General features: G+C 39.0%; 1 protein-coding gene across 8 annotated transcripts in view; it reads right to left on the reverse strand.

Annotated features, from left to right (window-relative positions):
* SHANK2 (SH3 and multiple ankyrin repeat domains 2) overlaps positions 1-25,647 on the reverse strand; it is a 281,678-nt gene that overhangs the window by 222,958 nt on the left and 33,073 nt on the right. For all 8 annotated transcript variants that reach the window (XM_059848439.1, XM_059848436.1, XM_059848432.1 and 5 more), the window contains 7 exons: positions 20,614-20,817; positions 18,972-19,043; positions 18,730-18,838; positions 18,324-18,475; positions 17,369-17,536; positions 15,156-15,272; positions 11,652-11,729 (listed from right to left, as the gene is read on the reverse strand). In XM_059848439.1, the coding sequence (XP_059704422.1) occupies positions 11,652-11,729; positions 15,156-15,272; positions 17,369-17,536; positions 18,324-18,475; positions 18,730-18,838; positions 18,972-19,043; positions 20,614-20,817 (900 nt within the window). The remainder of the gene's footprint in view (positions 1-11,651; positions 11,730-15,155; positions 15,273-17,368; positions 17,537-18,323; positions 18,476-18,729; positions 18,839-18,971; positions 19,044-20,613; positions 20,818-25,647) is intronic.

Genomic DNA, 25,647 nt, shown 5'->3' on the forward strand with positions numbered 1-25,647 from the left:
GACAGATCATTCTCACCCCTGGCTTTCTGATATTCACAGTCAGACACAATTCTTCTGGATAAAGACACCTTCACAAGTGGGTCTCTTTCTCCTGACAGATCATTTTCTGTCCTGTCTTTCTGATATTTGCAGTCAGAAACAATCCCTCTGGATAAAGGCACTGTTTAAGTTGCCTTTCAGGAGTAAATTCAGAAATTAAATATTTGAGGCATCAGGTACTACTTTTTCTGAATCATTCCCCAAAGAAACTTAGTTTAAATCACGGCAAATAAAAGTACTTTGTGTAAACAGTGAAACTGGCCAGATGTCCCATTACAGGTTTCAGTGTAAAAGGGTTTCACAGTGTTTTCAGACTCTTTCAGACAGAAGTAGCACTGACTCATCACCATCTCTCTGTTTAGCCACATAAATGCAGTTCTAAAGGTATCAATTTACTTACATTCAAGTATTTACATTTTTTGTGGGGATTAATGCAGTTTTTTGTTCCTTTTGGGAAATTAGAAATTGTATTTACACTTTACCTGGCACTAGCCTTTCACAACTGGTATTTTCCTGCTCTTGAAATATATCACAGATAGAGATTATATTAAATTACAGCATGATTTTGTAGCCTGTTAACAAATACAATTTTAGAGCTTTATGTGCTAGCCCCTGAAAGGCAAACACCACAGCTAAATTACATTACCAGTCTTGGGAACAAACTGCTCCACCCAAGGACAAATGACAGAAAAGAGACAGAAACTGAAGCTGCCCCCCTCTCAAATCACGACAATGAATTTTGACAAACTTTCTGTGTGGGACTGAAGAGAGCCTCTTAGTCCATTTATGTTCCACTCAGTCCAGGCTCCTGTATTTCTGCTGCACATGCTTACATTTGAGAGACCCAAAGCTCTGAAATGCAGAGCCTTTGGAGGGAGCTGCTGGGTTGTAGCTGCCATTCACAGTGAGCACATAAAACATCACCACTCGCCACCTGCTTTTGTCCCCCTGCTCTTCTCATCCAGACAATTTCCCTTCCCTGAGGAAAGTGCATTTCATTATTCTTTCCTTCAGGGCTGATGTTTCACCTTTCTCTTGTCTCTGCCAACCAGCAGTGTTTATTGAATGATGGCTTTTCCAGAAAGCTTGGATTGGCAGTAAGCTCAAGTATGGTGCTGTACATTAAAGGAGGTAACTCCAGCCCAGAAAAAAAAGTGAATTACATCAGGGCAAATGCAGGTGGACAGACAGGACACTGAGGTAAATCTTCCTTACAGGTTCCTGTCTTCAGTGGGAACCACAAGAAAGGGGTCACACAACCCTGTGAATAAGACTGTAACCATCAGACTCAAAAAACTGCCTTCCACTTCAACCACAGGCTCACAAAACCCAAATTTCTCATTCCAGCAAGGATTATACTATTTTAACAATGAAAAAACACCACTCAAGCAGTCACAGCAATCACACAACAAGATTGACTATCAGAAGAGGCACATGAGAAATTAACACAATGGAATTTGGAAGCATTGGGATCATTCCTTAATTAAAAGATTTTCAGAATTGCTCTTCCATGTATGATAATCAGGATGTGTTTGCTTAGTATTAAAAATATATACCCACATTCTAATAACCACAGCTTTTGGAGATTGACACCTCTTTAATTTGATACAAAAATCCAATGCTGTTTACTGCGGGGCAATGGAAATGTAACATAGGTAAACTTCAATATATTTATTTTCTACCGTGTCCTCTGGAAAGAAAAGCTCTCCCTAACAAAGCCAAGAGGTATTTGGAGTCTAAAGCCACTTTGAATTTAGTTCCAGCACACCATCAAGCCCACAGCAGTCATCTCCAAGGACATCAGGAAGTTAAATTTAGGTTGTTAAGTGCCAAGACCCTGTTCCCATGCGTGCCCGTGTAGGACACGCAGCGGGAGGCTCCATCCCTGATAAATGATGACACAAAAGCACCCAGCACACCCAGCAGACTCAAACAAATCCCATCCTAAATGGATCTGCATTAGCTGCTCTCATGTAGCGTGTGGATTTTATAACTCTCTCAGCGGGACAGATGGAGTTCAGTTTGGAAAAGCAGGAAGCAATCTGTGTTCCAAATTTCTTTCCCATAGGTGTGGGATGGAAATGTATCGATCACCCACTGTTGGTTCCTTATGCAATTCCAGGAGCCTGCACTTGAAGAGATGTTTATTGATTCAAAGAGCACCACAAGTACCTGGAACTCAGAGTCCTTAGGAAAGGCATTCTCTTGTGACGCCTGAGCAAAACATGAAAATGTGGAAAACATTGTTCTGAGCTCAAGCCACAATGCAGACCTCAGGTGTTTTCCATCAGAATGTTAAGAATTCCAAATGGGTCTCTCTGAACCAGCTGGAAAATCCTACACAATTGCCACAGCCATAATAAATTAACGCAGAACTGCTGGACAATCATGAATTCCTTATTTTACTTTGCAAAAATCAAAGGGCAAAGTTTCACCCCACATTTTGTAGTTCCATGGATTGCAGTTGATTTTTGAGGCTACGACACAGCAAAATAAAAGTAGCAGAAGCTTCTTGGTTCACCTCATTAAAAAATAAAACCAAATGCTTGATTAATATTCTATTAATATCACTAATTCCCTGTCTTTATCTAACAGTGCTGCTGGATACATAGAATATGAATGACATAAAACATGACCTCGAGGAGATACATATTCTTGCCTTATGGAGAAACACATTTAATAAAAAATAACCAATTCTGAAGCTGAGATGTAATACATCTATTTAGAAATTTGTCAGAAGAAAATCACTACTTTAGGAAGTTTATGGTTGTGCAGTATTTTGTATATTTAATAAAACAATTGTGCTTCTGTTGAAAACAGATCAGAACTGAAAGGTTTTATTTTATAAAATAAAATTAATTTTATCCATTTAAAGTTCCCATCCAGGTGCAACATTTTCAAATTTGGGCAAAACTCAGTGATGTAAGGTAAGATAGAATAAAGAAAAGCAGTAAAATTGAATTTTTTTTCTTTAAATAATAGCCAGCAAAGGCTTATATTAATTGCAGAAATAGCCCACATTCTCTACCAGGACAATAAAATGCTGACAATTTTCCTAAATTACGTTATAGTAATGTTATGAAGAAATACAAGTTAAAAAACCATATTCAGCATTTTCCTGCATGCTTCTTTCCTGGACGAAGAAGAGAACTCTTAACATTTTAAATTATATCATGTAATATAATACAAGCTCAATATTATGCATTTTGAAAGGAACTAATTGTGTATATTAATAGATCTGCTGTCCAGTAGATGGCAAAATATCAGCAACCACCACCTTTAATCTTGGCACTTGCTTCATTCAAACCCCAAAGTAATTTTTTTTCTTTTTGTTTCCAATATCCACTTTCTATTTCATTGGAGAGCAGGATTAGCTTTACCTTTTGGATGTTTTCTGTCTATTATCTGCTTGAAAGACAATTTCATCTTCGTCAGGTCTCGATACAACAAAGCACAATAATGTTACTATCCTTTAAATAGTCCTTTGAAGACAGTTTCTTCACCACTGAATTTTTTTTTCCTCCAAGAGCATTCTGCTGCTACTGTTCCCAAATTTGCCAGCACATGTTAGCATACTGTGTACTAAAATCTCTTAGCAACAATATCTTAGTGTCTAACATTTCCCTTCTTCCAACTATGATTCACGGAGCCATCTGTAGTCAGATATTGACATGCAGCATCCTAAAATAGGCACCTTACATTTGCTCAACAACTAGTTTTAGCATCTGAAAATATAAATTGTGGGGAGAGGGCCAATATTTCTGCAAGGCTCCTCAGCATTCCCTGGATCATTTCAGCACTGTTAAAACAAAGGCTCGCCACGAGCACTTCGCCTCAGTATTGAGGGCACAGTATTCCCACTTTTCCAAACGACAGCGATGTTTACGTAACCCTCCGAGCAATCCCAGGCTTCCCTGGTGAGGACCCCCTCACACTGCTGCTCAGGCTGGTTTTAATAGTAATCAAAGACTAGGTTTTCAAGCTCCAAGATCCGAGCATTCCTAACACCCTTGGAAGCCTCAGGCTCATGGGAAGCCTCCCATGATAGGTGGGACAAGGTCAGTGTCCCAGCTGGGTGAAGACAAAGGGACTTCTGCTGTAGGAAATGCAACAATATCCCACACTCAGGAAGAAAATTTACAACCATAGCCTCCTAAGAACTGCTTTTGCCTCCCAAAACTCTTATCAAGCTTGCCCTCAGAAAATACAGCATCTTCTTTTCAGCTGCAGCAAATTAACTCTTAGCAGCAAAGACTTTGCCTAACCCAAGTTTTTCGTGGCAATGCGCTGTGCAGTTCTGTACAACTTAAAAGAATAGTACTGCACAAAAAATGTTAATTAAACAGGAACAGGAAATGTTAATTAAAAATAATCATATTCAGAAGAATACATTATATAGGAAGAGTTGATAGTATGGCTCTGGAACTGTCTCAAGTGTGAGGAACACACTTTCACCCCAGCAAAATCAGTGGGATTTCTTCCACGTCAAAGGAACCGAGATTTTACCCTAAATACTTTTCAGCAATTAATATTTTAAAAACCAGCAAACACACAACAATGTGCAGCCAAATACAGCTGGACTTATCAAAAAAAGTACGTTGCAAGCATAACAGTGCTGGCACATTTTCCTTTCTAAAATGCTGGGTTTGCTTGCAGGAGATTTGACAGCCCCCATGGGTCTTCTGGAATACACTCAGTAGCCATGAAGCTGTGCCAGGGCTGAGCGAATTCCAGTCAGAATACGGGGAAGGCAATCACTCTGAATGACCTCTTTTCTGTCTCTTTTAGGTCCTGCAGCGCTGTCTTAGCAGGACTGGACAGCACCTAAAATGCCTGCAGGCATCTTTGTTCATTTTCCAGTTTTCCTTACTAAGATTTAAAAGGCAGAACCTGTGTTTTATTCTCCTCTGTCCTTTCACGAACACACACAACTGCATTCTTAAAATCTAACCGCTCTTATTCATGAATTAGCCATGACTCAATACCTCCAGATTAAACTAAGCCTGCATGGACACCAAGATAAAAAAATGTAAAGTCCTTTCCTCACAACATGGGAGCAAATCACTTCTAAATCATCTCCCCCCTAGGCTTTGAAATGCAAACTTAACTCCTAGGACAAAAGGAGTCCTTGTTATGCAAGAACCAGCTTGACAGGAAGTGTTGAACTGAATACACCAGCAAGTTGAGCAGAGTTACAATGAAACATGTCAGGAAGCCTAAAAAGGAACACGCAGGCAAATCCATCCCGGGCACAACTTTGCTGCTTCACGACATTCTTTTATTTCCTCCTATTTCTTGCAAGAAGAAGTAACTCAGATTTTTAAGTTATCCTATTTTGTTCAGGCTGTATTGAGCCTCCTCCATGGTCACTGCCTCTAGTGGGAAATGTTGTGTTTCTAGCTATTCTAAAAGTAGTGGAAAAAGACTTCCATCTTCTTCCTGCTTCTCTGCTGAAATGCCACCCAGCAAGTTATCCTCAAGCAAGATACATTTTCCTACATTCGTGTTTTAATAATTAAAAGAAAGCAGAAAAAGCCAAGTGTGATACACACACACAATTACAGACTCATTCCTCAGGAAAATCTAGCTCAAGCTGGAAAGAGCCATCAAAAGCCAGTTATTACATAATCCTTATTACTGCTACATGGGCGAGCAGCGGTTCCAAAGGAGTATTTACTGAAAGCAGATAAAGCCAGGTTGCAGCATCAGATGAATCAGATAAGACACAGCCAGCAACAAAATTGACTTAATTTTCTTCGTCCCCTCCAATAATAAGCTAAATCAAAAAGCCATGAAATGCAATCTTCTCCAGCTGAACTCTCCTAGAAGAAGACTGAGAACATGTGCTATTTGCTAGATTTTGTTTTTCTTGGTGCTACAGGAAACATTGGGCTGTGCAGAGAATTCAGCTCAAGGGTTTAGGGGTCTGTGCTGCTGTAGAGTGAAATCTTCCACCTTGCCAGGCAGCCTTACCTCATGGAAAAGCCAAAACCCACCACATTAGCAGCTTCTTCCCTGAAGACTTTCAGAAAAAAAGTCTTCCTACTCACAGCAGACAGACACTTCCCACTATTTCACAGCAGAAACTTTCAGGGATTCAGCTCTGCAAACACTTAATAATATAGTGTTGCTTCAACTGCTAAATCAAATGGCTGGAAATCCTTTTGGAGAGCCCTTAGGATAAAATGCATCGGTGAATAAGACACTGTGATTATTTTACCTAATACATTTGGTGGCTCCATTCCAAACTCTGTGGGTTAACTACAATAAAACCTTTGGAAACAGCAGTCTATCAATAGTCCATGCCAATAACATACTCTGAAGGAGATGGGATTGCCAACTGCATGCCAGGAATGCTCCCTCCAAATGGCAGTGGAAGAAGATGCTAAGTCTGTCCTACGGGCACAGATTCTACATTTCTATAAGGAGCAAGAACTTGCATATAGCCAGAAGATAATGCTGAGTAGCCTGTTTTGAAATGCAAAAGCAGGAGATGATGCCACACAGCACTCAACCATCATAACTCCAAGCATGAATCCATTCCTGCAGGCCTGAAGTGCCCATGAGTCCCACTCACAGGTAATTTTATCTCCCAGACAAACTGAATGGTGTTAACATCTCAAAACAACATGATTTAAATTAGGATTATACAAATGCCCACTGCCTCTTGTAACTTCACACACGACAACTAACTGTTCTGAATCACACTCAAGCCTTTCCTACTTTAAAGCAAGAGCTAGTGGTGACCCTTACAATTCACTTTATTTGTCCCCTTTTGTAACTTCTGAACTTTTTTTCTGGTGGAAGAACAAACAGATTGGCTTCTAGCTACCTCAGAGAGTGCACTTTTCCCAGAGAAACTAGACTGCCTGTGGCAACGCCTGAGGCATGTCGGCTGGACAGCTCTGTGTGAGCATGGAGAGAATGGGAAAAGGGGGAAAAGAGGGGTCTTGGATCATTTACATGGAACACAACACAACAGATGGTCACATGGAGACTCCTCCAGAGTTTGCTTTTGATAAAAAAATGAAGACACATCCTGCAGTTAAGTATTTTTAGCATCTCCAAGCATGGTAATATTTTGCCTTTCTCAATAAAAAGTAATCATACAATTTCATTCTTTTATGCTTTACTTCCATTTGGCTGCTTTTCTGAAAAATGGCAGGGTTAAAACAAAGGTCAGAAGGGACCAGCCAACACTAAGAAAACCATCCCTGAGTCAGGAGGAATCAATTTAACTCTATTTTGTATCCATATATATTTTTCTGCTCCTGTATCTCCTAATATTCTCAGGAATATTTCATTTGCCACTACTTCCCCCAATATCAATTTCCACCCTTTCAGTTATTCCCCTTCCTTCTAATTATAATAATTTTCTTAATTATGTCTTTTTAAGAAATTGTGCTGAGTGTTCCTACATATAGACAGACTCACGTACATTTTTGATTTTTAAAGGAAAAATCCACAGTTTGTTCTGGAGTGGTCACTTGTATCAATTTTTTTTTTTCCCTAAGTATGAATAAGTTCCATTATTTGACTGAAATCAGGAAAAAGCTGGAAAAAGCTTGAAGTGTGACTAAAGGCAGAATGTATCATGAGCTCATAGCTGTATTTTTTTCCAACTATACCCAATATTCAGTGATTCATTGTTCACACAGGTGCTTCAGGAAAGGAATTAAGATGGAAATAAATACAAGGAAAAAGCAAAGTCAAGTGCTCCATGAACACAATGGTTCCATGCTTGAACATCATGACAGGAAGCATTATTTTATATTTGTGAAGATGCCTTGCTGAGGCACCTGATGAAGAATTTGGGTTTAAAATTAGCTTTCACACCCTTTCAAAAAAAAATTTAAAAAGTCAAAGAAAAATACCTGAGAAGAACTTCTTGTCCTTCATCTGTAAATTTCACCCAAGAGAGGGAAATTAAAAATGCCAGTAATCTAAATCTAAACTGAGCTTTGGAAAGCCATTCTAGAGAGGTGCTGAATATGCCCAGTTGCGTCTGTGTTCCCCCCAGCCAGCTCAGCTTCCAAATCCATGGGTTTAGTTCCTACTCCTGGTTTGGGAGTCTCTGTGTCTGAGTCAGTCTGGAAACCAGCTCCCACTGCCAGGTTGTTAACGTGGAGATCAGCACACAGGGCAATAAAAGAAAATAAAACTAAACACCACAACATAACACAACAGGGGAGAGAGGACAAGGAAGGGTGGGTCAGCAGAGCTTTTCAGTGTGAGGAAAACAACACATGTTTCCCTTGCCCAGACTCCAAAGAGCTGAATCATTTTGTTTTTCCAAATAACAGAGATTGCAGGCATGAAAAAATTCAGTTCAAATGATTCAAACCTGGCAAAAAAAAAAAAAAAAAAAAAAAAAAAAAAAAAAAAAAAAGTGAGCAACTGAAAATAGAGGCAGGGCCAACACACTGAAAGGAGCAATTGCAATTCTACCTGCAGTGGAGCTGGAAGATTGCTGTTCCTCCAGCAATCCATGGGATGTAGGCACATGGATTATTGAGGCTGGTCTGTGACAGCAAAGGCCAATTATTAGGGACACCTGAGACACAAACCATTCTCAGGTATGATTCTGCCCTTAAAAGGTGGCAATAAATGCCACCTCAGAATAGCTCTTCTGTACATTGAAACACATTTGTTCTAAAAACACTGACTAATTATTAGCACTATTAGTTAAAATAGTGCTTCTTTGCCCATTTGAATTATTCACAGGGAGCTGCTGATCACTAAAAGAGAAAGACCTGGTAAACAAGGTGTTTGGTCATTTTAACTTACTTCATTTCAACAGCTTGTAAATACTGCAAAACTCAGATTTTTGAGCTATTGGATTAATATTTGCTAGATAGGCAATGTGTAGAAAACCAAGTAGCTGGTGACAGCGATGGAATACCATGGTTTTTCTGAAAGGCTGTTTCTGGAGGTTTTACTAATAAAATAGCATGTAAGTTACTTAGATGGCCCAGCCAAGATGGGCTGAGTAAGTGATTAATAAACAGAACTGGCAATATAATATAACGATGTGGCACAACTTTCATCTCACTTCAAATTGCTAAATATAAAATACAGGAAAATTCTGCTGACCCCACAATCTGCAGATTTTCAGCAATGGGTGACATCAGCTGTACCCAACACCAATTGCTGACTCTATGCAACCCAGGAATGGGTCAGGATGAAACACATATTTGCAAAGGCAGCTAATACAAGGTTAGGTGATTAACAGGGAAATACAGCCAAGTTTTTTTTGTATCCTCAACACCTAGCAATGCCATTCCAATGCTATCTCTGCTGGACACTGATAAGGCAAAAAGGACACAGATCCCAGGTGGGCACAGTGTGGGGTCCCTGAATTAAGTGGCACAGAATTCAGCCCAGATTATTTTTACTTCCTGCCATCTAGTGTATCTATGCTTGCTTTAACAAGCCCTGTGATTTGGTGAGAAGCGAGCACATGCACATTTGTTCTTTTGGTGGCAAAACTGCACCACGTTCATTGGACACTGATGCCTGATACAAACTCTGCCACTAATTTTCATCAAAAGAAACAAAGCCTTAGCAGGCCTTGAAAACAGGACACAAATTTATCCACAAATGTCTGGACCCTGTTGTTTCTACAGAATAGCACAGCTTTCATATCATCAATTTTCTGAGCAGCAGCTCCAAAGAAACATCTTTTTAATGCTGCTGAGAAAGGGACATAATGGAGGTGACTCAAAGGAATAGATGCTGCAGCTACAACCACTCTCATTATGTACATATGAGATGCCTCAATGTTCCTGTCTGCTGATTACATGAGCAAACATTTTTAGTATGCAAAATCCTACTAACTCAAGGGGATTCTGCATAATTTTATAACAGCTTCACTTGTGGTGTTTGATCGACTGGGTCAGCAACAGACAGATGGCAAAGAATTAATTCTCTAAGGCTGCTTTATTGCAGGGCTGGCGTTGGGGTTTCCTCTACTCACTCCACTAGGATAAAACAGAATTTTTCTACATTCCCTACACCTTTTTCTCTTCTAAGAGCAAGAACAAGAATGTGGGAGCTGTCAGCAAAAAGAGGAAGACAAATGAAAACTCTTCTGTGTGACATTTACCCTCCCCTAAAAAATCCTAAATCAAAAAGGAAAGTTAGCCTCAAAGACATCAATAATCCAAAAGATTACCCTGGAACACATCCCTCCAATAATTAGGGTTGTCTCTTGCTCCATCTCTTGATCATTTCATAATTCTGAGATGCAGAGAAAAGTATTAGCCAGTACATAGTGAATTTGTGCTTAGCATGTATTTAGATGGAAAATTATTAGCAGTCTAAAAATGGTGCCTAAAATTAAATTATTAATGCACCGTTTCCCCAATTTGAGGAAAATGGTCCCAAAAGTAAACAATAATCTGGCTGGGATTTATAAACAGAACTCTTAAGCTTATAAGATGCACAATTTAGGCTCAGAAAACCTTCAAAATATGGAGGGAATTAAACTGATATAGAAATATTTGGCAGAGGGTTTTTTTGAAAGCCCTGTAACTACATGTAAACTTGGAGGAGTTAACTCAGAGACCCACATGGATCCAGCAAAAATTCCAACTGTTTCACTTGTCAAAGCATTTTCCCTTGAATCCTCTGCCAGCATGATCCAAAGTGGGTCAAAAAGGCAATGGGGGAAGACACCAAGGAAAGATAAATCAGGATTTATTTTAGTTGAAAAACTCCTTGGTTTGGGGAAACAGCCCCATTCTGTTTCACCACAGCAAAGTTCCTGTTAATGGCACTGTGCCATCATTCTTCCAGAAGTACTGATTTTATAACTTGAAAAAAATTCTTCTGATATTTTTTGTTGTTGTTGGTTTTGGGTTTGTTTTTTTTTTAATATTACAGTTTCCATCCTGATTTCTCAAATCACTTTGCATTAGGAATGTTTCTCTGACATCCCAGCTAATTAAGCCTGCTTCAGAAATAAGGGCTTGAGGTTGTCAGCCATAGCTTACAACCCTTTGGACAAACAATTCTCCTCCATTTGGATTTTTAATTAAGTTCACTGAAAGTGCTTTCATAGCAGAAAATTGAGACAAAATTTTGACTAATCCAAAGCAAGACTTCCATTTTCTTTTGGAGATAACAGATGGCAGCTTCAGCCTCTAATGCTGACAGTGCACTAAGTCAATCCCATCCCTGAAACTTAGCCCACCTCTTTGGCCGCACATCCAAGGAAGGAAGAGCTTTTTGGCTAAATCAAGAGGGGTCAAGCAAGTCCCCAGACAATCCTTGGACCACTCTTACACAAATCTTGGATCTTTCTTACAGGAGACTGGAGATCAGCACAGAACAAGGCACATCTGACTGCAGAACACCAAGAATTTCATCTTTCGCCACCAACAGCTCACAGAATTCTCAAACACATTAACAGTGTCACCAGAGGGTGTGTTCCTCTCATTCCTAATTATTCCAGGAACTCTTCACTTAGTGAATTAGATAAAAACCAATGTTTTCATTCACTCCCTCCACACCTGTGTTCAGCCTTGTACAGTGTGACTTCTCCCTAAACCCAAGTTCATTTGATACTTTCTTCCCAATATTTCAGGGGGAAGAAGTATTTCCTTTTTTACCTGAAATGGAGACTGGCTGTTGTAATTCTTGATCTCCTTGTTGGCTCCCCGGAACAGCAGCACCCTTGCACAGCTCTCCTGAAAATGATGGAAAAGGAAACTTGTTCATTAAGATCACTAAAAAGACTGTGATTGCTAAGAGGTTATGAGCTGCTTGGTCTATATTTTCATGATAAAAATAAACCAAATAAATCTGAGAACTTAAATTGTTAAAATAGCATTTTAAAAATGACAGGGCTTCAGGTGCTTTGCAGTATATTAGAAACACCAGGCAAGTGTAAAGAAACATGCAGGAATACAAGAAGTAAATGCCTTATTTTTAAGTAACTGTACTGACAAAGTTCTATATTTGACAAATCAAATTTTGCACAAATTTGACTCCCATATGGGATTTTTGCCTATATTGTAGGAAAAACAGTACTGTTAACAGAACTGGGATGAATTATATCCTTCCCTCCTGCTAAAAGTTAAACAAAGCAGTTTTACCACTTATTTTATTGGGGACTTTTTTCAATCTATCCTCAATATAAAATGTATGGGTTTTTTTTTTTTAGTACACATGAAATTATTTGATCTGCCTATACTCACTGCACTGACTAGCCTTATTGCCTCTCTTTTCCTCTAAAAAATGCTAGCAGTTACAGCACAAGGAGGAAAATTTGGCTTCAGATCCTCCAAACTGAGAAAATCTGCAAAGGAAATCCCTTAAAAACAATTTTTTTTGGCCAATACAGTGCATTGGTTAAATCATTGCTCTCCATGGCTGTTAAATATGACTGCCCACAATCTAGTAGAAATTCTTGGAGGTTATGAGTGGATTCTCAGAATTTTTGATGATTCCTGTATGGACTCTGTTTCTTACTTGTCATCTTTAATGTTCATCTTAGGGTCTCATGCAAATCAATTCACATTTCAAAAGGGTTTTATATTCCCTCATCACAAATATTGTTCCTAGTTTTCTTGTGCTTTCTGTGCTGTCTTGATACATTGTGCTATGGAGTTTTACCTAATTCGGTATTTGGACGTGCTACCTTTCACACTGAACGGCAAATTTGCAGTCAGAGAAGACAAAGAGCATAATTTAGGTATTTTAGTGACAGAAATGAAGCTTATTTACTAGACTCTGAGTCACAGGTTAATTTGCAGAAATTATGATTGGAAATCATTACTGTCATTGTGTTTTCTAATTTCTCACCACTGATTCTTGGTCCCATTAACTCTCCCCATCACAGGGCTGCCCTAAATGTATCTGGAAAGGAGGTTATCCTACCATTTCCTCAACTGAAAAACAGCAGAATGGATCAAGATGGTAAATTAACAATTATCTCTTAGATTATAATTTTTAATGATATACAGTTTACTGAGTCTCATTTGCTTGCACTGCAATCTGCACTTTAGTTGCATTTTCTCTATCTCTAAACAATTGATCAATGCCCAATTTTAATCAAGAACTTGAGGATATAAATAATTATATTGAACAACATACTGTACTCATTGGGTGATTATTCATTTATCAGAATAAATCATCCAACATTACAACACCAAAAGAATTCAAAAACTCTCTACAAATTTAACTGAGCCGCCTGCAGTGTAACAAAAATATGCAAAGGGATTTATTAACTAAATGATTGTGACTAGAAAGGTTTTGCCAAAAGTTGTCAAAGAGCTGTTCAACATTAAAAAAAAACCAAGAAAATTTTTTTGGGTTAAGTACTGCATTTGTTCATTTATTTATTTATTTGTAGTATTTTGAAACAAACAGAAACAGTCTTAACTTCACGTTTGCTCCTTTTTGTTTCCTCCCCATCTGTCAGGTTATATTCAATTTTAATACTACAACAGCTTTCAAATCAGATCCAATCCTCCCAGTGAAAGAGGGGACATTTCATCCCAGCAAAAAACAGACTTACTGCATGGCCATGGAATAGCTTTCAAAACCAAGAGTTTATTCTGATCAGGACTTCGCTGACATCCAGGAAAACAAATTTACCAACTTCAGAAAGTAAGCCAAGAAAATTCCCCAGGGAAGACGGGAAGGGAAGATCAAACGGGTAACGACTCCACCTACAGGAATCTGGAGGTAACAAGGGTACTACTGTCCTTCCCATCCTCTCCAGCTGGAAAAGGCAGCACTGTTCTTTCCACAAGAATCAATAACAACTTTCCATAAAAAAACAAAAAAGCACTGGCAAAATCAGCACGGTTTAAGGCTCACAGCACCCCAAGGGAAACTTTGTATTTCCACATACACTGGATGAAAGAAAACAGAAGGACAACAGTGCAGGCAGAAGATGTTAAAGTTCTATTCACCAAGCCAAGCTTAGTGACTGTGTAAATATTTGAAAACTTGTAGATGGAGTTTCAATTAGAGTCTAAGTCTCCTGCAGAACAACTTCTTGTACTGAGGTCAGGAAAACACACCTCTGCATGAAAAATGCTGTAATTCTACAGGATTACTCTAATCCCCACCTCATACTGCATAAACTTTGCTAAAAGTGTATGGTCTTGAAAAATGTCCAATTATCCCCCCCCCCCCCCTTTTTTTTTTTTTTAAGCTGAGGGCATTTTAGACCTAATTGAGGAATCTGCCTTGACATGACTTTAGAAAAAAAACTAAGATGGTAATTTAATTAAGAAGCAGATCCTTTAACAGATGTTTCACTGTTTACAGTCACATCTCATGCTTTCCAAATTCAATGTAATATTCTATGTGCTGAATTTTAACATAGTTCTAAAACTCATCCCCTCCCCATTCCATCCCTGCAAAGAGAGTATAAAATGCTATCAAATCAAAAGGTTATGCTACTTGTAAATGACTACACAGGTTGTAGACAGCAAAGAATCCAGTATCTTCTGTATAGAGACAATTCCACAGTATTTTACAACTCTTTTTTATTTAATTCTAAGTTAAATTATAGACCTAACAGCAATAAATTCTGTACAGGAAACAAATACTTAGATATGACTCAAACCAAAAAAAAAAAGCTGGTATTTTATTTTTTAATATCCATACTGTTGCTACCTACAATGAGCAGCCTTATTTGTAATCAGTGAATGAAACAGCACTAAAATAATTTGAGCTATGTTCTTTCCAGATAGCAAGATCGTTTCTTAACACCTGAAGCACTTCATTGCATATAAAATAACTTAGTGATAGGATGAAGAGGAAAGGCTTCAAATTGAAAGAGAACAGGTTTAGATCAGATACTGGGAAAGAATGCCTCCCTGAAAGGGAGGTGAAGCCCTTGGGAAGTTGTGGATGACTCATCCCTGGAAAGGATGGCGAGGCCTTGGGGAAGTTGTGGATGGCCCATCCCTGGAATGTTCAAAGCTAGGTTGGATGGTGATTGGAGCAATGAGGTGTAGTGGAAGGGGATTGGAATTGGATGATCTTCAAGTTCCCTTCCAAGCCATCCTGTGATTTTGTGAGCTCCCAGCTCCTGCTGGGGACATTTCTGTCCCTGCAGGAGGCCAGCAGGACTGGTGACAGGGAGGGGCTCTCACCTGGTTGTAGAGGGCACAGATGTGCAGGGCCGTGTTCCCCGAGGCGTTCTGCGCGCACATGTCAGCGCCGTAGAACAGGAGGTGCTCCAGGTGTTGGACGTGTCCGTACCTGCAAGCCTGGGCAGGGATACATCAATATTTTGGTTATTACACCAAAGCCTAGGCAAGATTTTCATCAGAGAGGGTGCTGTTTTTAATGAGGGTCTAATTTTTAGAACCACACCTGGTTCTCTGACGGAAGCACAGACACCCAGATGTGCACTCCTGCACCAGCTCCAGTGCAGGCGTTTCAGGTACAGCAATCCTGTGCTTGAGCTTAACCATCTGATTATTTTGGGAATGACAGCCTAAGGATCAAGAAAATACTGCCTTTGGAACTTTTAATCCACTAATATTCATTACTCAAACATGACAAGTTTTTTGTCCTGCTACACTCCAGAACACTGCCCACCAGATGGCACTGAAGATGATCAAATTGCCAGAGCTTTTTCCCAAACTGCTTACAGGCCTTAGCAAGAAAATCTGGCCAAAATCCAAGTAAATCATCTTGGTTCTCTGATGTCAAGCAGACACAAAACATACACCAAACACTGCTCCAAACAAGGGGAAATCTTTAAGAGTCACTTTATCTGTCTCACAAATAAAAGATTTGACCCTGGATTTTTGGAAATAAGCCTCTATGAAGAAGATTCATAGAAATTAGAAACTTTCCTGATTAACAAATAAGCTTCAGAAAAATCACAGTGATTCTAGTCCATGGCCTCTTTTACTTGACTTCCTTCTCCTCCTATGACCCACTGATCAAGCACCTCCCAATTTACAATGTTTTGAACTTTGTGGTAGCTTAGATCAGCATCATTCCTGCATAAATCAGAATTTAGGGTAACAGATACAGGTATAGAAATCCATTCCGTCGGAGGTACCTCATCACTCCTGAATTCAGGGAGGTACAAACTGACACACCTGGCTTGGATCTACAGTTTGAAAGAGAAAAGTTAAGTGGATTTCTCAGTGCACAAATTAAATCCTCATCCTTCTTACTTCATTGAGGAATGCTTTAATTATTGATTAGTCAAAACGGATTGTTCCTAATCCAAATGTAAACATTGATTTATTTAGGATTACAACCAACACAGGGAGTTTGGAAAGCTCTATTTCATTATGAGAAATAATAACCTTATGTGTATGAGGCTGGGGTTTAAAAAGTGAGACATTTTCTCTGTATTTTTATGGAGTCCAGATGGGGCAATACTTTGATCTAGACAATCCATTTCCTCCATATCCCCAGAAATTATGGTAAAAACATAATTCCTTTCTTTTCCCCTACTCTAGAGATGGATCCAAAAAACCTTGACCTAGACCTACTTAGTGAAAAAGCTCCAATTCCTGCCCAAATGTGGGTGCCAAAGCTACCTCCCATTTCTTTCCAAGAAAACTAGAAAAAAAAAATCTGTGTACTAAAGAATTTAGTGCACAGAAAATAAATTGAGTCAAGATGACCCAGGCAGACCCGTAAGGTTGATTACTTGTGTCTTTATTTATCTCATACTAAAGCAGCTCCAATTTTTGTAGTTTTCCAAACTCATCCATACAGAGACACGACAAAGTAGCAGCAATGACATTGGGACAGTTAGACTCTTTGAACTTTGTATATTACTGAGTTTATCACTGTGCAAAGGGAAATCAATAAAGCATTTTTACACAACTGCTGGATAACATTCAGGTGTTTCTGGAGAGGACAGGGAGAGGCTGATGGACCCCAGCAGCAGGATCCCCAACCCAAACCTTCCTGTAAAGTTCAGTAGAGACAAGGGGAAAGCAGCCTGACAAACACAGAAGAAGCATTACCAAGGACACTGACACTGGCATCTAACCAAAAGAAAGAGCTATATTTTCCTACTGAAGTGCCACAAACAGGAATCTAAACTTCCAAGAGTTCACGGCATAAATATGATGAGTGCAATTTCTGCATCAAAATCCACAGTGACCAGAGGATTTCAAAGTTACAGAACACCACTGGAACAGTTTTCTACTTCTTAGTCACCATAGCAGGATGCAAAGTGAATAAATAAAAAGAAGTAGAAAAAGCAGATAGAAAAAGGAAGAAAATACTTTAATGTGCAGGGACTTCAAAATAGCGCTTAACCCTAGAACAACCATGAACAACTTCCTGATAAAAGTCCAACTCCAAACAAAAAGCTAATCCTTCCTACCTGATGAATTTCTTGCCATCCGTTTTCATCCTTGCAGCTGACTGTAGCATGTTCATGGAGTAAGAGCTCACAGCAGAAAGGGTCCCCTCCCACCACGGCTGTGTGGTACAGCGGGGTCAGGCCACAGCTGTCCTTGTAGTTGGGAGATGCTCCCAGCTCTAAAAGGGTCTAAAAGCAACCACAGACTGTGAAAAATAGATTTGGGAGGGACTTCCATATAAAGGGTCTTTACCTGAAAAAAAACCTGAAAAAGTATGTGTGAGGTTGATCATTGACATAACATTTTTTGCTCCTCTATTTATCAGCTGCTAAGAGTGGGCCACAGCACAGACTAAATTAAGCAAGAAATGACCTTGGAAGAATTAAGATCTAAAGGAATATATGGGGATGGCACAGAAAGAAGGAGTGGCAATGTCCACTGTGTCCACTGTGGAGTGGCAATGTTGCATCACCTTTGCAACACATTCACCTCTTCAGCTCCAAGGTGCTTTATCAAAAAAGTCATGCAATTTGAGTATCTGTCAAAAGGGAATAAACAAAACCCATTAATCTAAGACTTAATCTAGACCATCAGAGTGAATTAAGAATACCTGTTAAAATACAAAAGAAAACAGAAGACACTGTGTTAAGGCATAATGTTCAATCCATGCCACTGGAAGCTGCTTTCAAAGAGTTAAGTGACAATAATGCTATTCCTATTTCCTCAGACAGATCTCAGTGTATCAATGAATAAGCTTAAATTTCACCACTTTTCTTCCTAACAGGAAAAGATAAATCAGAAATTAAAAGGATCTTTATTGAAAGCAAATGCTAAGATTTGTAAGCCACAAGAAAACACTAGAACAAGCACATTCTAAAGGATCCATGGAGGACAATACAGTAATTAACTGAAAAGAGCCTCCTTTATGCATTTTTTTAACAAGATAACAAATAATTTGCTCCTGAAAGTGTTTACCTTGAGGGCTACTTGGTTCTTGGCTCTGGCTGCTTTGTGCAGAGCTGTCATTCCATCTTTGGCTCTGAAGTCTAAATGTGCTCCTCCATTTTTCAGGGCTTTTATCACTTCTACTGTGTTATCAAGCTGAGCTGCCAAAGTTAGGGGTGTTTCTAAGGAAGAGAATAGGATGTACTTGGAAAGAGATGATCAAAATTATAAAATAAATTTTATTTTATAAAATAAAGTTTGAAACACTGTTCAAAGAAAAGCATAAAATTATCAATTATGTCCTTTGGAAAGAAAAGCTCTACAAATTCCACTAGCTCAGAGTTGTGAAAGAATGTGTGAGATTCACCCTGTTAATTAATTTAAGTTTAACCAACTCAAGATACTCCTCTATGCTGCTTAGTTTTGTTGTTCTGACCTCCACTTTCTAAGTCATGATAGTTTGGGTCCAGTCCTCTGTCCAACATCTTGGTCATTTTTTCGACAGAGAGATGGTGGACATGATCCATAAATTTTTTCAAATTGGCCTGAAACAAAGAGCAAAAAATGAATCATCCTCTCATTTCAAAAATAAAATTTTAACTAAAAATTTAACATTTTTTCAACTGACGTCAACACCCACTGTAGGTAATTGCTAACTCCTGCAGGAAATTGGGATACCTTGGTGTGAAGCTTGGCCAGCTGCTTTTCATCGAGATTGAACTGTCTGTACACTCTTTTCTTGTAGCAAAACTGAGGGAAGAAGAGAAAAAGAAACTTTAAAACTTAAAATTCATAATATCATTTTCTGACCTTACCAGGAAGTATCATCCACTGTGATGGTAAATTTAGGCAAAATTGTAAAAAATTTAGAAATAGGCTCAGTATTTCATATAGTTTTACATCATTTAAGCAAAATTCATATCTTGTATGAATACAAGAGATCAGTGGAGGTGTGTGGGAAATTAGATCAGCCTCTAGAATCTACAGAAGTAAGCAAGAATTACACTGAAAAGCACTTTTCCCCAAGGATTCCTGTGCACTTTCATTTATAGTCTCAGGCAGAAAGCTAGGAAGGCATGTTAAATAAAAAAGTATAGATTTCAAAATTGCAGCTTAGCATTTCTGAAATGTAAAACCAAAAATAGTATACCTGAAAATCCCTTAGAGGATTGTAAGAGGAACTTGCACATGGGAATAGTTCTGATGTTGAATAGGACTGGGTTTGTGCATGAGATTCTGAGGATTGCCTCTTTTTGGCTGAAACTCAGTCACATTTTATCCCGAGAGCAGTAGCAAGATCTGTAGCAAAAGTCATGGGGGTTTCCATAGCTATAATTTACCACACTCTCATTGTCCCATGTAGAATTCCAGGAATGCAGCCTGTCTGTTGGACAAGGGCTTTAACACCAGCTTTCCACAAAATCACTTTTAGCACCTCAATTGCTGCAGTCAACACTCATGAAAAATGACAAAATACAGTGTCTCTTTAATTTCCTTACAGCTGTAATGTGGTCATCAGTGACTGAAATTCTGAAATAAACTCCTGGGAAGGGGAAGACCTGGAGCCTTCTCAGGACCCTGATTTTTTTCTCTTGGATTTGTGTTATAGTGGAGTAAGTCTATTAACCACACATTATTAATGGTTGATCTGCCACCATACAGGCAATATCAAAATTAATTAAATGCCAGTTTCATGCCCCAGTTTGCTGCTGTGTCACGTGATCTGGCTCTGCTCAAGTTAGTTCAGTGCCATAAAAATTCTGCCCAGCTTATCCCAACTGCAGAGCCTCTGCAGGAGCAACAGAGAGGGGGAAATCCCAGTACACACCTTCTCCTCCCTTACTGCTGTCTCAGGAGACAGACAAAGGCAAGCTGTGCACCCTGAAGGATGGCACAGAGGGAACTAGATGGGGGTTTAAAAAGGCTGCACTAAGACAAAGTTCTCTTAGGTAGAAAGCAAAAGCTGGTTATCCAGTAACTACTGCACTGCTATTGCAAACCTCCTCACAGATCCAACAGCTTCACCTAGAACCTTACATTTCTGTATTAAATCCCTAAATAAGATACATGTCCTGTGTCCTCAGCAAAGGAAAACTCCAAAATCCACTGTCCCAGAAGGGCTGACACTTTGAAACTTTTAGGGGATGGACCATCTCCATGAGCAGGGAATGCCAGCACCTCTGTGAGCAAGGGTTCAAACTCAGACTTGCTGATAAGCATTTCCCAGATGTAATTCAGCTGCATGCAGACACCTCAAATACAGCCTTCTGCACAGTTTGTATCAGAATAGAAATGCTTCAGATGTTAGATCCAAAAATACCTCGAGTGAAGGAACTCCTTTATTTACTGGCTGTGGGTATTCCCTCAGAAGTCTCTCCTCATCCAAAAACTTCCCATCTCTCCCATTGCTTGCAGGCTGGAACAGTCCATAATTCAGGACATCTTTCAAACTCTGGTTCAAAGTGCACAAAATCCGCTGCTTTGCAACCCACACTGAAGCTTCTGGGTTAAATCGAATGCATTTCTGCAAAGAGAAATTATTTTAAGGAACCCAGTTAGAGAAAAAAAACATTTCAACAGTGTCTTACATTCTAAAACTTACAAACGTCATGAATAATAGGAATATGCATAATAAATATACAGACTCCATGAGAAAACATTGCTCAACAAGAATTCTATTTCAGATATGCATTGATAATACCTAATGCCCGAGTACCATGAAAATGCAGGACATTTCAAATCCTTCCACAAACCTCAGGGAACACACACATCCTTCCTCAGAGAGAGAGCACCTTCATGGAAAACCTGTTCAAAAAGGATGTTATAAGGTGTTTAACCATCCACTTGATTCTTGGCTGTTCTAGTATCAATTAGATCCACAAGGATTTCACCAAAAACTGGTATTCAGGCAAGAATTATACTTCCCTTTAAGCTACATTTGTCTGAGGGTAAGTTTATGGGAGGAGTGATACAACATGAAGCAAATTACTTGAAAACCTCCACAAACTTCTGCAGTTCTCTGCTTCTTACCAAGCTGGAATTCAGGGCTTGAGGAGTTTAGGGATTTTGCCTACACTGCAGTCACTGGTTCCAAGGTACCAGCAGATGGCAATGCCTAGAAAGCAATCTGGGGCCTCTCATGTACATCCTGAACACACAATGCTGTTTCTGCTTTAATCCTTTACTGTCTTCAACATAAATGAAATGTTAGACTTTGTCACAAGTAAGGCTAGGAAGCAGCTTTCATTTCCCTTACTTATTTTATTTTTTCAAGATGTTTTGTGAAAAGTTTGTGGGGTTTTATACACTGTAGGGAAGGAGAGGGATGCAAAGTAGATTGTAATAGGTATTTTCCTTCCCAAACATTCCAGTAGTTACAGTATTGGCTTAGCAACAAGGCAAATCTGTCTGAAATCCCTGTGTTCCTTCTGAACCTCACTTGCCCAATGACTCCTACATGGATTCAAACTTCAATACAAGGTTCAGACTCAAACATCAGCACTTCTCAGCAAAACAGTCAGTTACAAGATGTGCAATGAGCCTAACTTTTAACATTATCCACACATCTGAAAGATTTCAGTGAGTGTTATTCAAATGGGTAGATAATGTTGAAATTATATGTATTTTTTTTCTCTAAGGAAAGTCTTTCTTACATGAAACAAACTAATTTTGGACTTGTATGACAGTGTTTTGATTTTAAAAATACAAAGCAGTTACTTCTGATCACAGTTTAATTAAGTCTGCTGGTTTTTAATGCACCTGGAGAATCCAACATGTTCAATTTTGTTCAGTCTATTCTTGTGTTCTCTCTGTTCTTGATGTCAGGCAATATTTCACAAACTAATTCAGTGAGAGCTCCAGCTCTTCCAGTTATTCATAAGAAACAAAGGTGGCCTTATTGTAAAAAAATCTGATTCCATTAGGAATTTAAAATGAAATAAGATCACTTATGTAAAAAGTAAATTGATAACTGGAGAATTTTTTGCTACCAAAATTTTTCAGGCTGAGAAAAGTGAAACTAGTGAGAAAAGTGATTATTTATGCTTTCCATGAAGCCAGGCAGGATAGAAGTGGAGCTGTTACCACTCTCTCAGAGGCAGGTGCTGACCAAGAGGATAAAAAGAACCACTCAGATGCTGCATAAGGTGCATTTTCCATCAGCCTGTGTCTGGAACAACTCCACTGTGCTGCTTCTGTGTCCTCCTGGCAGCCCTCCAGGCAGGGAGCACCACAGCCACCCCCTCTATCCTGCAGACAAGTCATTACTTACTGCCACACTCTGTATCCTGAGAAAACATCAGCTCAGTCACAGCACGACCTACACACAGGCTGTTCTAGCTATGAAATAAGGAACAATTCATTAGGCACACGTGGCGTGGTGAGCACAAGGAAAGGAGGCAGCAGCAGAGTCAAAAAAAAAAGGACAACTTTTTCTAATCTTCAGTGACAAGAAAAAAAAATAAAGAATAGAGATCTTTCAGTGACAAGGAACTACAGAAACACATGAAACAAAGATGTTTTGCACTGACAGATACATTCACTGTAAAAAAAACACAAAGAAAACAAAAAAAAGGCCTGAGTGGCTCAAAGTCACTGTCAAAACCACAGCAGGCCCCTCAAAATGCAAGTGTAGCAGCAAGACAGCATGTCAGCACTGGCTGCTGAGATGCAAAGCCTGTGTTTGGGATGTGAAAGCTCCTTGGATGACAGGAGACATGGTCAATTATAATCTTGCATTCCTGCACACTGGTGAGAGCAAGTCATTGAGTGAAGGACAGGATGGGAAGCAACGGAAAACACAACTCCCCCAGCTGAAGGGAATATATTAATTCAGTAGGAATAATTCTTATGATACAAAATGTCTGAGGGATAATATTTATCTGCTTAAAATCAATCAGCAAACGCTTCTTTCTGCTCAGCTACGCTTCTTTCTGCTCAGCTGTCAATCACACAAACTGTGCTGTGACTGAGGGACATGACAAAATGGTTTGTACAGCTACCTCCAAAAATATGATTGCCAGGATATCAAAATATGAATGATTCTTTTCAATGGGAGATTTTGATATTAAAGATGAGACAGCCAAAAAGTGGGAAACACAAATGAAAGTTTGGCATCACAGAAAGGAAAGGGAGCAAGTCCCACATTTTGGTGTGTGCTGTGTTCAGTTTGTTTCTCTGCTGAAACACTGCTCTCCTTGATCAGGCTGCACTCAGGAAACACAGAATTCACAAGGGGACAGGTCAGAAAAACCAGTCTGGCCAGGCTGTCAGCAGATCACCTGCCCACATCAAGGGCATGTGAACAGATACCAGCAGCACAACAATTCTCTCATCAAACTGAAGATAAAACAAGGAAGAGCAAACAGAAAGCAGAAAGGAACAATCAGGCACAAAGTGGGATAGATAAGAATACTTGGGAAAAGTTGCAAAAGAAAATCTGGAGTATCAATGAGGCAGCACAATCTGGAAACAAGTGAAACTGGAGGCATCCCAAGGAAAAATGGGACTCAAGCTGCAGTTGTCACAACTGGGTTCCTATTTAAGGTAAAAAGTGCACAAAGTAAACAAACTGTTTTATCTGAGAAGCAAAAGTAGTAAAGGAAAAGAATTCTTAATCCTAAAAAAGTAAAGAAAGGATGCAAAAGTATAAAAAGCAATGCAGAAACAGAACACCAAGAAGGGGCTCCAGCTTAGGCTGTTGCTATACCAAACTATCACCAAACAATATTTTGCATAGAAAGTCCAATATAATTTTAAAAACACCAAACCCAGGGGAAGGAGGAATCACTAAAAGCTCATTATTACAGCAGAGCAGCAAAACAGATGGGCAGAAAGTGTCTCAGAAGTCTTCAGCAGACTCAAACCCATCTCAGCCTCAGAATTTAATAAAATGTATCGATCTGAGCATTTTGACTTTAAACATAACAAAGAGGGAGCACATAAGTACAGGGTAAAACAAAAGAGTGGAACGAGCACAGTGTATTGATAATAAAATGATGACAATATTCCTTAAAACCACTGGCTGACAGAAGTGTTCTCAGTGTCTGTGGCAAAGAGCAATTCTAAGCACAAAACACCATCGCTGTCAGAATATCAAGGTAAAGGAGATTTCCTTGACAACAGCTCCTGAAGAACCAGACTGATTTCACTGAGAGGCAGCATCACTTGGAATTTGTTCCTACATAGGCTGGAAAAGGAAATGGATACAAGATGACTGGGCCTGGATTCAGACCAAATAATATAGGCCAGATAATACAGCTGTTTTGCCCATGCTCCTTGAGACTGGAGGGCTTTCCATGCTCTCCATTCCCTCAGGAATTTTACTGAGCTCAGGAAATCTTTCAGTTATTCATTTAAATATTCTCCACCCTCCTGTGAGAAGGATGACACTTATTGAATACGGGTCATGCACAGAGGCAATAAGAAATTACCATTTCTACCAAGCAGTGTTTCAGTAAATTGGGTTATCACCCAAACTGAGAAGGAGACAAAAAAATAACTGATATAAGAACTGAAAAGCAATTGTTCTTAAGGGCTCTGTATGAACTTGTCAAGGTTCACATTGTCTTCTAAGTTTCAAATGAGAATAAAAGAGCAACAAGACAGACTTCCTACAGTGTGTGGTAATTTATAAAGTTTTCCATGGCAGCACATCCTACTCGTGGTTCTTGGTGCTTATCTTAAACCTGCAGTGAAATAAAGGCAGTTTGTACCACAGCCACTGCAGACGAGCAAACTTCATTCTCTGGCAGTTTGGCTTTAAAGCTTCCCGATGGGCTGAATTTTATCTAAACCCCTAAACTTGTCTTCCTTAGAATAAATATAGTCTTGATCATACTCCCTAAAAACCAAAAAACCTAAATTATGTTATTTCATGCTTCTTTGATTAAACAGACTAATTTTAAACACTTCATAAGTTAAATTAATTATAATTATACAGGAAATGGGGCCTATGTTTGCTCTGGCTTGTAGCTGTACAACAGCTCAAACTCTGATCTTCTCCACAGTTTTCTTCACCATATTGAATCCACCACTATTTCTGTTTGCTAACCTGAATCCAGGTTTCACTTTCCTGCACAAAGAGTTTGTGGGCTGACAAATTAACTAAGAAATACATCAGCTTTAGAATCACTTAGAACACTTCAGTTGCTTTCCATGAAGAGTTAATTGAAAAAGAAAAAGAAATACAAAAAGTAAAGCAATAAAAATGAACAAATGATAAAATTATTTTTAAATTTGTCTTGATAAAGTGAGTAAGTAACTTATTACTGATCTAAAAGCTAGAGTAATTAAATAAGAGGACTTCAGGAAGCTACTGTCCCTGTGGTTTTCACAGCAGAGTAAACATAGCAAA

The sequence above is a fragment of the Haemorhous mexicanus genome, chromosome 6 (assembly GCF_027477595.1).
Source record: "Haemorhous mexicanus isolate bHaeMex1 chromosome 6, bHaeMex1.pri, whole genome shotgun sequence".
Lineage (NCBI taxonomy): Eukaryota > Metazoa > Chordata > Aves > Passeriformes > Fringillidae > Haemorhous > Haemorhous mexicanus.